Source organism: Pieris brassicae, chromosome 7, assembly GCF_905147105.1.
Source record: "Pieris brassicae chromosome 7, ilPieBrab1.1, whole genome shotgun sequence".
In the NCBI taxonomy this organism is placed as follows: Eukaryota; Metazoa; Arthropoda; class Insecta; order Lepidoptera; family Pieridae; genus Pieris; species Pieris brassicae.
Window position 1 is genome coordinate 14,942,732 of NC_059671.1, and position 13,622 is coordinate 14,956,353.

A 13,622-nucleotide genomic window follows, 5' to 3' on the forward strand; every position below is an offset into this window, starting at 1 on the left:
GATACACGATTTAAATAACTTCGCTCGATAGAAAAAAAATCCAAACATAGCCAATTTTTGACACTTTGAATTCATTTTATTACGAAAATCTATATATAACATGATTTTGGAACTTACAAGATATATTTTATTGCAAGTCATGTAACGCATTTCAGAAAAAAAAATATTAATTTAACGTTTTACATAACTAATAATTGTTATTACGGGCTGCCGCGCCTCAGTGCTCCAGCTCTCCATTGCGTACCGCAGTCCACCCGGAAACACTGGCACAGAAATTCGTGGGATAGGGCCTTAATAGACAGTGGCATATTTTATATACACTGATTTGTATAGGATTACAGTACTTGCTACTATATTACGTAACGTTTGTAAAATATGAGGAAGACCTTAACCTAGAATTACCCTGAAAACTCGCATCTTAACGAACTATGTAAGTTTTGAATGTGGTAAGAAATAACATTTTACTAAAATAATATCAGCTCTTTCACAAACGAGACTGAATGAGATTATATAATTTTTAAGATAAGCTGGAAAATCATCGATGAATAAGGCAAATAGTAAAGGACATGGATAAGATCCCTGTCGCACACCTGATGGAACTTATATAGTTTATGATTGATAGCCATTAATTGCGATGAGCTGTGAACAATTTTAAATGTAAGACGTTTTCATCAGGCTGCCATGTATATCACAAGCTCAGAGCCCCATGGATAACTTCGTCTAACGCCTTCTAAAAGACAGTATAGTAGCAACTTGTATTATATTATTCATTGCTTTAGAAATAAAATAAGTATATTCAGTATATTATGTATGAGATATAACGCCATGCTGTAACTCGAATAGGTATTGATTTTATAAAACTGTTAACTTAATTGTATATGACGCGTTATAATACTTTAGCGAAGGTGATCAGACTACAAAGTGGCCAATAGTTACATACGTTACGTTTTCAGATTTATGCACTGGTATTACATTTGCTGATTTACACGATTTTGAGAAGTGTGAAGGAATTCCATCTAGGTCCTTTATTTGGGTTAAGAATTTTACGCATTTAATTTACTTGAACTACTAAACGCTTAGGTTAAATTAGCAAATGTAATAATAATAGGCTGAAAAAATTATTGGCCTCATATACAAATTATAGCACTTCAACAGATAGCAGCATTGATTCTTAATTTAATTCAAAATAAAATACATCGTTACAATTTGGGATTGACATTTATAGTTCATAGCGTCAAATATAAATTTAGTGGCTTGTGGAATAATGGCAAATCTAAAAAAAACCTCGGGGTACGTTTATGAAGTACCCTTCATAAACGTACTTGATAGACCAGCAAAGAGAAGCTGAAGCAGCAGTACTGTAACTACTTAGTCTATAGATAGATATTTAGACATCTCAATGTAATAGGCATTAACGACATATTTTACGAACTTTCCATAGAATGTTAGGGAAAATTCTAGGCTTATATTTATCACATAATATACACACGAAGGAATATGTTGATTCTGTATATTCTAACGTCATCCTAATGCATACAAATAATATAAAAGAATATTGGTACTGTTTTAACATACGTAGGTGCCTGTGTATTTTTTTATTGCGATATAAAGCATAGTTAATAATTATTTTATTATGTATTGCTTTTTGCGGACCTCTATCTTATGACTAAGGGTTTACTTAGTTAATGAAGCCGAATACTTTATTAAGGTTCCTATATGATTTTAGTTATTCTTCTGCTTAGAATATTGAAAAAAACTTGCCTTTTATTTAAAAAAAATATTGCTGAAAACAGCAATAAATAAATCAAAATTAACGTCATACATACATGTATGAGTAACTTCAATACTTTATAAATGCTTTCTATGCTGAGATTCTTGTTCTTCAAAGTTCAAACCATATTGTTCTGATCGCGGTCTAATAGTTGAATATTTCAATCGATTAAACCGTTCGATTCGTTTTGACTGTGACTCGATCTTTAAACGAATCGCATCGGATAAAACATCGTCATTATTTAATCGAACTAAATGGATATCGATTACATTATGTTTTATTTGAGACAACACATACGATATATTTATTGTTCCTTGTGATCCGTATTCCGTTCATTCTTCATCCTACTCTCATTATGTATATTGTATTGTGTATACTAGTAATAACAATAAGTAATCTATTCTAAATAAATAATAAATGAAATAAAATCGTTGGTGACTAATCTGTGTAGTGTGTTTTCTCAGGTGATTATTATAATTTGTTTTGACGTTTCTAAAACCTTGAAAAACAAATTTGCAATTTACATTCTACATCCAAGTTGGTTTTAATTTTTAGGTAAATAATTAATTGTAAACAATAATTTATGTGCATTGATAAATTTAAATGTGTCTGATGTGTATACCTATGTAATAGGAGCTAAATGGCTTCTTGATCTATAAGAAATAATAACATTTTCCTATGTAAGTATGCAACGTTGGTTTTTTTTAGATGAACGTAGTAGAAAACAGAGATTAAAAATTCCAAAGAGAATGTCTGTACCACCTCCAAAGAAACAGGAAATAACTTCTCAATCTTGGTTGTTTTCTGTAACTGTACCAAATATTTTATCCAAAGAAAAAGTATTCATAACGGGAAGCACTTCTGAACTTGGCGAGTGGGATTTCAAAGGTATTGTTGCCTTAAATCATGATGAAAGTACTAACATATGGTCTAAATCCATCATCATACCCAACACCCAGGATGTATTCTATCGTTACGTACTGTGTGCAATTAATGAAGAAACAAACAATGTTACCATCAATCACTGGGAGAACCACATTGGACCTAGAGTCATTAAAGAAAGCATGTTGCATCCTATTATTGATAGTTTTGGTGACTATGATGGTAAGCAAAATCTTATTAGGGGCTGGCTAACATCGCAAACTCTTGTACAATTGAAGTTTTTTAACAATCCTTTAAAACTTAAGAGCCGTCTTAATGACAGGGTGGTACAGATAAAAGTAACACCAGTGAAGTTGAGTTTTGGTGTTGAGCCTCATATTGAAGATTCCTCATTGAGTGCTGACACCATGGATAATGAACCTCCAGCTGGGGTATCTGTAGAAGTTGCTACATTAGATAATGATCTAGTACTCTGCTCCCTGCAACCCCAGGAGCAGTTTGGTCGAGAATATAAAACCAATGACACCTTATTAGTAAACATATATGCTCCTAATCCCCAAAGTATTGCATATCTTATTGATTTTTATACATACAGCCATAGAGCATCTGATGAAGACCCACCATGTCATATTGGGTATACATATGTGCTTCCAAACATGCTTCGACCTTCTGAAGGCTGTTTAGAACTTCCAGTTACTTGTAACATTAAACATCGACCTCTTGGCACAATTAATTTTGATTACTTAATTATACAACCTATGGAGGAGAACCTAAATAAATTTGAAGTATCATATGCGAAACATTGGCATCCGGCTTGGACTGGACTTGAAGTTGGACACAGGGGACTTGGAGCCAGCTTTAAAACAAAAGAGTAAGTCTATTTTTTGTAGTTTTATATTAATGGGGATAGACATTTTTGTGTATGAAATCTTGAAAGATTAATTACTGACTGTCTGATACTGTTTTTAAGATTTGTTTGGTATTGTTTATAATACCGTTATTTCTTGGTTATGGTGGCTATAATAGCCCTTTGTTTGTTCCATATCATATTGTTACGAGCTAGGGGATCGGATAGAAAATGCCGTAGATTTCTTCAAAGGTTTATTTCTTGATAAATCAATGAGGAATTTATGGGCACAAATTAATTGCAGATATGCACTAATTACACACACCAATTACACACACCAATCACTTATTACTTCACTTATGCACACTTCACACAGTACTTTATCACTTGTAATCACTTTATACGCACTTTATCGCTTTGGTATTTCTCTCTTGTTATCGCATTCCAAACTAAAGGCGACTAGTCGCGTTTCGGCTCGCTTATATATCCCTGGGAATAATACTAAACAATATTCGAGAACTTTCTAGGCGGGCTTGCTACTGAGTAGCGATTGCACAATTCTAGAACGTCCGCACTCTTTGTCTCTTTCGCACGTTGCTCCGTCCTTGTCGTACGGCGTTCTAGAGTGCTCAGTCTAGTTTCGAGAAAGTTCTGATCTTCTCTCTCTCTCTCTCTCTCTCTTATCATTTCGTCCTTGTCTCACACCTAGAAAGTTCGGTCTAGAATATTCCTTCATCCAAGGGGTATACCTAGGCCTGAAAACGCCTGAAAAAGGGTCTCCTGAAAACTGCACCAATCGACTACACATGTTCTGAAACTGACTGAAAAAAGGTTTCAGCTTCCTGAAAACTAGGGTAACATTATGGAAATTAAAATTTTCTCATATGTGATTAACCCTCTGAAACGGTCAGAAATCATATTACAGCCTGCTGAAAAGTTCTCTAAGTAGTGGAAAAATCTAGAAACATTGCAGTCGACCCGTCTTCGTAACAATATAAACATTTTCAGGGGTAATGCAATTAGAGAAAATACAATAGCTTCTCTTAAGAAGGCAGCTGCTAGCGGGGCAGACATGCTTGAATTTGATGTGCAACTTAGTAAAGACATGATACCAGTCATATATCATGACTTCCATGTGTGTATTTCCATGAAACGAAAAAGAGAGGTAGATTACTCTGAGATGCTTGAATTGCCTGTAAAAGACTTGACCTTGGAGCATCTACAAAAGCTTAAGGTATACAAAATCACCGAAACTATTACTGCAGAAGTATTGCAATATATTTTGTATAAAACAAAAAGGTGTTTTTCATGTTCAAAATTTATGCCAAATAAAAGTTGTAATCTTTTTAGTTATAACAAATACCTTATGATTTGCTGATTGTATGAATTTTGCTGTAGTTGGATTGTATATCAGTTTATCAGCAATTGATAGCATGAGATAAAATGCTTATTTACAGGTCTATCACTTAGTTGAAGGTCGAAATCACGAAACTCTGTTTTATGATGAAGATTTAGAAGAACATCAACCATTTCCAACTCTAGAACAAACTCTTAAGTCACTAGATGAACATGTAGGCTTTAATATTGAACTCAAATGGACCATGGAATTGAAAGATGGAACGTTTGAATTGAACAATCCATTTGACATGAATACATATGTTGATAAGGTATAAAAAACAAAAAAGTAATTTAAAGTACATATTTTAGTTGTGTTTTAATGATAAAAGCCATCCATATACCAACATTATTTCATCATTTTCGACACCACAAACTGTTTAGATTATATTACATATTTGCAACGAAATACTAATTAAGTCATGTAACCGTTTAAAAAACCGTTTAACAAGTTTAAAAATATTAAAAAAATCGGTTAAATTGAGTTTCTTTATGAAAAATAACTAAAGAATAAGAAATGTGATTCAATTCAAATTTATATTATTAAAAGCGTACGCATTACGTTAACGCACGATTATTTTGTGTTACATAATTATAATATCATTGGTCTAATTAATAAGTTGAAATTTTGTTCGTTTGTTTAAGTTATGGTTCCGTCACACATACAACTTCTTAAAAAAATCAATAACGATTTCTTTTTCTAGGTGTTGGAAGTTGTATTGAAATATGCGAGCAATCGTCGCATCGTATTCTCTTGTTTTAATCCAGATATTTGCACCATGGTGCGGTACAAACAAAACAAATACCCAGTGATGTTCTTAACCATTGTAAGTCCTATTAATTATATATATTCTGAAGATTTCATTAATATTGTAAACTGACACGCAATTATTGGTTTTAACGTCTAAACAATAATGTTTGTATTAATTGTATAAGGTTCACGCTTGTTTATATTTTGAAGAATTTTAAATAGAAAATATTAGTATTGTGTAGTAGCGAGAAATACACACGCAACTTGGTTTTACATTATAAAGAGGTTATTAGTTATCTGCAAATCCTTTTAATAATTGCGCATTGAAATCTTTTACGTTTAATAAGAGAAGCGATTATTACAGGTTACTTTAAAATATCATATAATAGTAATCTTTAATTATTAATTAATATATTATTGCTTTCGTATTTCTCTAAAATAACGAGACAAATAAGATGTGCTTTCGTGCCAATGTAGAATTTGGCTACTCTATGTTTTTCATGCTGTGGTGCAAACGTACATAAAATTATCTTCTAAATTTAAATTTTCTGTCACCATTTAAATCGCCAAGGTTTTGATTACAAAATTTTTGTGCGACCTGCACCTGCATTGCATAATTCTCCCGTCACATGTTAAAAACAGTAAATTATTGTAATTAAATTAAAAACAATTATTTAATTACAAAACCAAACGTTTCTTCTCTATCAACAAGGCATGGTGACAATGGAATCGCTTACATTACCGTGGGAACAGCACGCAAATACGTAGTATCAAGGTGAATTAATTCTAAACATACCTCGGTCGCACGAGTGGATTTATCCTTTTTGCTCTATTAACACTACAATTGCTTATTATTATATATACAATTTATTTTCCGGAATATAAAACAAATATTAAGGTACCTACATTTTAAACCTAAACATATGTAACAACAGTCTTGTTTGGAAAATGACAGATGCGTTTGGCTATTTTTTCAATTTTGTTTGTAGATACAGTTACTCTATGTAAGTTGATTGAAAATGTGTCGCAGTCATTAATTCCTTGACGTTAACTCGCCGTAGATAATATTTATATTTTCGAATTAAATTAAACGTAAAATTATTAATTACCGCGAGCAAAATACTACTCGTATCAATTACTATCAGTATTTTGTATCGGGGTTCACTTTATCCTAGCATGCATTGCGCGTAAATAATGACGCATTTATATTTCTAAAACATTAACTTCTGTTTAGGTCAACGTTCTTTGAACACATGTGTCATAAAATTAATATAAAAAACAATCCAAATCCATTATCGAATTTAAACTAGTTTACTTTATTAACGTCTGTCAGACCATAGACTTTTGGGTGTAAGGGCATTTCCACTTCGGCTATAATGAGAGGTCTACGCAATTTGGGCTACTTATCGGTGATCATTGTAAAATTCCTTTAGAATGAATTTCGCACATTTAAACTAATATATGCGTAAATAGGCTTATTAACACTGTAATGAGTGTGAAAGATGCGTGTGTACTTTTATTCCATATTTAATAGATATTATTTCCGTGGTTAACAAAATACTAATTAAAAATAGGAAAATTAATTAGAAGGGAAACGTCAAACACTAACAAGTGATCTCTTTCAGGCAACTCTAGTTGTAAAATATATATAAAATTAAATTAATTACAGGGTGTATCTGAAAAATATCCCCCATACCGAGATCCAAGATGCCTATCCATCCCAGCGGCCGTTCAAAACGCAATAAGTTCAGACATTCTCGGTATCGTGGTTCACACTGAAGACTTACTTAGAGATCCGACACAGGTAACTGATGTTTTATATTCTTTAATTAGTATTTTCTTCATGAACTGTGCCACTTCAAATTTACAAATAGTTTTTATTAGAATAAAAAATAAAAAATTTAATCTCACAATTGAATAAATTCGCTAATATGTGTTAAGTTTGCTATCGATATATACATAGATGCTGAAATTTGCATAAGATGTGCCATATGCCAATTTTTTTTTCATTTACGTTTGCAAAACCAACTTGATTGTTGTATGCAATAACATATTTTTATTTATTTATTTATTACAGAAATACATACATTATCCTTACAGACTATGCCAATACGATAATGTCGAGAAACATTAAATAATTAAAATGTAATAAAATACGTATATAACATTAAATACATAATTTACACAATATCGCTACTGTGAATTCACTCTGCGAACATATAAATATATGGATAGTTTCGGAGCCAGCATTCAGTAGTCGCAACGTCCTGGATAACGGGGATCTGTGCAACAGATTGGCCTTGCCCTTGGTGTCGCAAATAACCTTTGCCTTCGCCGTCGCACATATCTCATAGGTACCAAGAAAACCAGTTCTTGCTGTACACTACACCACTCAAGACTTTCATTATGTAGAAGGCCAACTGTAAGTCCTGTCTGGTTTCCAATTTATTGGACCCCACCATCCCTAAGACAAATAATGTTATACATAATAAACGCCATACAGTATGTCGTGCAAATTTATTCTGTATGAGCTCCAACATAAGGTAGTATTTAGCTTCTTGCGGAGCCCAAACAGACGATATATCCAACTGGCGACAGCTCGAAGAATAGATTTCAAATCCTATTTTTTTGTATGAAGACTGCGAAGGATATTCGTGCTTTCATTTAGTTCCAAATACGCAGCGGCACGATAATATATTTTTACTATTCTTTATTCTTCTTCTTCTATTAAATTATATTCATTATTAACCTAGTGGCTACAGTGTTCGACTTGATCTCCTGCGCAACAATGGATTTTATGTCTATGTGCGCATCTAATTCTCGCCTGTACGTGAGGAAGTCGGTATGCCATAGACCCAAAATGCCATAGCTACAAGAAACAGATACAAAAATCTAAGGCCCAGTTCTACTAAATCTTTATTATGGGTTTACATACGTAAAATTGGCCATATTGTTGGTGTAGGAATGAGTAAGGGCTTGTACACAAAACGCAACGCAGAAAATTACGACATGAATTGCTGCGATGCGATTTCGTGCGGCAAGGCGTCTCCCAGGGTGACCATTCCTTCGACGACCGTTAACCGTGCTAAACGTATTTTGAATTGAAAACTGGGTCGTGACATGGATAGTAAAAAGAAATGTGCACTTTTATTATTGCTTAGGAGATACAGGAAAAAGAAACAAAGAAGATTTTGGGTTCATCCATTTATTACTATTATGAATCCCGATGGAAACTATTTTCTTTTAAAATATAAAGCTTTGAAAACCGACGAAAAATTTTTTTTGGAGTATTTTATTCGCTGTCCCTGAGCGAACTAAAATGGCGTCAACAAGTGTGACGCAACATCGCAGGAGTGCGCGATGCGAATCAATTCGCAAGTTCTTGCGATGCGTAGAGGGAGCTCGCAGATTTTTGCGATGCGATGTCGCATCGCAGTTTTGTGTACAAGCCCTAAGACGGGCTACGTATAATTTTGGAAGGAAAATCTAGAAACATCTTCTGTATTTATTTTGCATCAGACTATATCAATACTTGATACCTGCTGTTACTAATGTAGAAGCTTAAATAAATAATTCAAGGAAGCAAAGCAAAAGAATTCATTGAATCAATTGCCAATTATATAATAAAACAATCATTCTTTATCAGACCCCTTTACTGTTCAGTTAATATAACTACTGAGAAATTTACTCGAATATATGCTCTACGGCTCGTAATGAATACGAATATCATTTTATGTGGTATTCTAGTTGAAGGGCGCCCAGGGGTCTGGTTCTGGTATCACAAATTTCCAATTGATATTGGATTGGTTGATAAAACTAATTAAAAATGATCACTTCAGTAATACGTTATAATCACCCACGTGAATTCTCTGCATTAGGTTCTGACAGTACTACGCATCGACGTAAAATATGCAAGGAGGTCAAGGAAAACGTGTTCTTTTCACTTTCATTGTTTAAGCAAATACCTGTTTATACATATTGTATTTAATTGTTATGTGCTTCTATTTCTTTTTCCTCGGGATTATTTTTATATTTAGGTTTTAAAACTAAGACAAATTATATCTTCAAATTACAAAATAGACTTATGTTTCTAATTCCTCTGTAAGCATTTTAATTAGTTTTAAAACAAGTTTACGATAATTGAAATAACATACAAACAATTCGTCGACTGCATATTACCATGGCAAATTCTACTGAGGTTAATACTTTATTATTACCCTGAATACTTGCATTTATTAACATTATCGATACATTTTATATGGTATATGCCATAATGATATATGGCTTCGAATGCGTCATGTAATATTTTTGAAAGTAATAAATGTGTTATCATTGGCTTATTCCAGGGACTTATCAACCAATATTATTGTAATAAATATTCTGGTTAACAGGTGTACTCGATTCTCATACGTGTAATAAACGTAATTATAACGATAGCGTTTACATGTAGCGACATCTAACTTTTAAAACGTTGCTTCATTATTCAGTGAGAATTGTAGGCAATTAACTCTGTGAGAATAAAGTCAATACCAACCCCTGTCTAAACATACACGCAAAATTTAGTTTATTGACGTTTTGCTTTACAATATGAGTAATAATTAATTTCCTACAGATGAGAAAATCCATTTTGATTTATGGTCCGAGGATCAAACGCTTTACCTATGGAAAGAGGCTACAGAGTAAAAAAAGCATAAAAATGTAGGTATCTCATACCAATTCCATATGTATTTTTCTAGGTTAAGTTAGCAACTGATGCTGGTCTAGTCATTTTTTGCTGGGGCGACGATAATAATGACAGGAATACGATTAAAAAGCTAAAAGAGATGGGTTTACATGCCGTTATCTACGACAAACTAGATCAGTACATTACCAAGGAAGTTAAGGTAAATTTTTCTCATTCCTTTTTACCTTTAATATATATTTATTTAATTTTATACTCTTATGCTGCTTTATACCTTGCACCTCATTTATATATTTCACTCAATTTTTTTATCGATAAACTGCTATTGAGCGTCTAGTCAATAAAAAAATTGCATATTTATTTTATGAAATTTCTTGCTTATTGATAAATCTGGCCGACAGGAAAGCATATTTCTCATGGAGGCCCGTGACTCGCAAAGGGAGATAATGCGCCTTGCTGCGCTCGATGCTCTTCCTCCCACAGATAGTACCTCTGTGGCAAGTCCTTGCGAATCACCTCGGCCTTACCTTAATCTTGCTGTCCGGGAAAAACTAGCAGAACGATCAACAGTCACTTCTCTAGAGTCGCTGGCTTCATCTATAGAGATCCAAGATGACGCTTCCGACAGAAATCTAAAGCGAAATCGTGACATAGTTACAAACATACAAAAAGAATCGCAAGTGAAGGAACAGCGAAACTCGTTTTTGGGCCTTTTCCCCGCCGGAGATTCTAAGGGTTCACCCAAAAAAACCCGCAAAGAAAATTAAAATTGCACCCAGTGTTTTTTTTTTTGTTTGCTCAATATTTTACAGGACATTTTTATTTTGTATCATGCCCATATTCAATTCATTTTTGGCTATTTGGCATAGATTAAAAACCACTTTTTTAAAATGGCCACTATAAAACGTGTTCAAATCAAAACATGTTTTGATTGAACTTTGAAACTTGTAGAACTGTGATATGTCATATTATTTTTAAATGTATGTTTTATATTATTTATGAGTTTACGCTTGAAACTATTTAGTGTTTTGTCATTTTAGTCAATAAACTTCATTAAATCATAAATCGTGTTTTAATTTTCATGCAATAATTTAATGCAATTTTTTAACATGTCTGGTCATTAGGAGTAAAGGAGTCTTTTTAATAAGGTACTGTTATTTATGAAAGTCATTGCAACATGTCTTGAATGTGAAACGAGATGTATGTATGGAGAATCATTAACATTTTGACAAAAGTCCGTTAGGGGGCACTCTTGCGCTCACGATATCCATAATTATATTGGCTGACCCAAAATAAGTTACATCAATTGATTTTTTTACTACGTGGAAAGTTTTCATAGAAACTGCCAAAAATACCGAGATAATATTTATTGAAACTATATTAGAAAATTAGAGCAGGTTTGGCCTAGTGGCTTCATCGTGCGTCTCTCATCCCCTAGCTCGTAGGTTCGATCCCCGGCTGTGCACCAATGGATTTATTTTCTATGTACGTATTTAACATTAGCTCGAACGGTGAAGGAAACCATCGTGAGGAAACCGGCTTGCCTTAAAGCCAAAAAGTCGCCGGCGTGCGTCAGGCACAGAAGGCTGATCACCTACTTGCCTATTAGTTTAACAAATGATCATGAAACAGATACAGAAAGCTGAGGTCAAGACCTAAAAAGGTTGTAGTGCCATTGAAATTTATTTTTATATTAAAAAATTATACTGCCAAATTGAGTTGTTCAAAACAAACAATGGATTATAAATATTTATATGTAAAAACTGCGTTTTGTAGATATTTGTAAGCGAGTATCTCTTCAAGGTAGCGGTAATCAGCCATCATTCTATATCTAATATCTTCCTTGGTAATGCTTCGCCATCTTCTTTATGTCTTGATGGAACATCTCTCTCTGTTCTTCGCTGACTTTTCCAAGATTTTCAGGAAAAGACTCACATTGCATCCCAGTTTTATTATAGTTTTCGACCATGTTGGCTACAATTGCTTTGTACAATCTGTCCTATATTAAGGTTCTAATTTGAGACTTACAAATATTCCTTCTTTCTTTCGTTCTTTGGTCGTGCAGGAATTTTGTCGCACAGGTATTTTAAGCAGCAGCAAACCTTGTTGACTTTAAAGCTTCGACGAACTCCTTCATCAATCCTAACTTTATGTGAACGGGAGGCCAAAGAACTAATTTTGGGTCCACTAATGCATCACGCTGCACATTTTTGTTGTCCGGTACAAGTCTTTCTCTGAGTGACCATTCTTTCTTAACATAATATCAATTTCGTCTTAGACTGTTCCTACTAGCACTAAATGGGTACTTTGTGAATGCAGACTGCTTGGATATTATTTTGAAGTCTCCACAGAGTTGCCAACAATATTAGCTTTACTCTACTTTTATTTAGCAACAGCTCAAGTTTTCACACGTTTCAATGAGATGAACGGAGTGAGCAACAGGCACCGAGGCATAAATATTACCATTGTGCAACAACGTCAAACTTCTCTTAGAAGAATCAATAAATCAACTCTCAGTTTCATGACTTCTTCAGGAATACCAGAGGGCCAGTGAACCCTCTTGAAAGAAATATTCCGCGAACTCCTCACGATGCCTATGCCAGAAAAGTGTGGTTCCTGGAGCCGACAGATTATTTATTGTCTTTCAATCGTAATTCTAAGATTTGTGCAGCATCAATTGATAGGCCCAAGCCAAGCCTCTCACTAAGTCATTTAGTTGAGGTTGGCCTATATCAGGATTGAATTAGTCTTTCTCGGTATTTTTTGGTGAACTTTCGTCTGATCATTGCTGTTGGATGGTATGAAAAAAAAGGTGGAGGAATGGAAATTTCTGATCCATGAGGTATGGTAGGTCGTTTAGCAGACAGTAAATTGGGGTACTAAATAGTATGTTTATTTTAACAAAATAATTTTAATGTAATTTAAGAAATATCAATATACTTCTTTGTTCTAGTTATAAATATCTCACAAGGATTTTTTATTTTGTGAAAAATCTGGGGTGAAACCAAATTTATATTCAGAATGAATGTACCCGTATTAGCTAAGGAAACTTATCAAAACACGAAAAATCATGTCGGCCTGTGTTATCCATGCTTAAGAGAACTTTGTAAAGAACCCGGCATGCCTAAAGTCAGGTGCAGGCTGATCACTTGCCTATTAAGAAAAAAAAATATTACAAAACAGATACTAAAGTGTGAAGCCTAAGCTAGATGTTGTAGCGCCATGGGTTCTTTTAAAGGCGCGTTTTACCACATGCACAAGGACAAATATTTTACTCAATTGTAGATTCCTTAAA

At 33.6% G+C, this 13,622-nt stretch overlaps 1 protein-coding gene across 4 annotated transcripts; it reads left to right on the plus strand.

The window, feature by feature from the left end:
* The first annotated feature begins 2,040 nt into the window (after positions 1 to 2,040).
* On the plus strand, positions 2,041 to 11,703 carry LOC123712557 (glycerophosphocholine phosphodiesterase GPCPD1). 4 transcript variants are annotated; one of them, XM_045665719.1, is made up of 8 exons: positions 2,041 to 2,326; positions 2,480 to 3,524; positions 4,509 to 4,734; positions 4,958 to 5,167; positions 5,600 to 5,722; positions 7,316 to 7,450; positions 10,383 to 10,529; positions 10,729 to 11,386. In XM_045665719.1, the coding sequence occupies exons 2-8, from the start codon at positions 2,521 to 2,523 to the stop codon at positions 11,092 to 11,094; spliced, it is 2,211 nt and encodes a 736-aa protein (XP_045521675.1). In that variant the 5' UTR covers positions 2,041 to 2,326; positions 2,480 to 2,520; the 3' UTR covers positions 11,095 to 11,386. The 4 variants fall into 4 exon arrangements, with proteins under 4 accessions (XP_045521675.1, XP_045521674.1, XP_045521676.1 ...); XM_045665718.1 differs by having other exon boundaries at positions 2,041 to 2,235; XM_045665720.1 differs by lacking the exon at positions 10,729 to 11,386 and adding an exon at positions 11,452 to 11,703 and having other exon boundaries at positions 2,270 to 3,524.
* The last annotated feature ends 1,919 nt before the right edge of the window (positions 11,704 to 13,622 follow it).

Bases quoted from the DNA above. Each gene is read 5' to 3' on its own strand.
- LOC123712557 (XM_045665717.1), top strand. From the start codon at position 2,458: ATGCAACGTTGGTTTTTTTTAGATGAACGTAGTAGAAAACAGAGATTA. The intron at 5,723-7,315 runs GTAAGTCCTATT...AATTAATTACAG, and splicing joins CAGTGATGTTCTTAACCATT to GGTGTATCTGAAAAATATCC. The intron at 7,451-10,382 runs GTAACTGATGTT...GTATTTTTCTAG, and splicing joins TACTTAGAGATCCGACACAG to GTTAAGTTAGCAACTGATGC.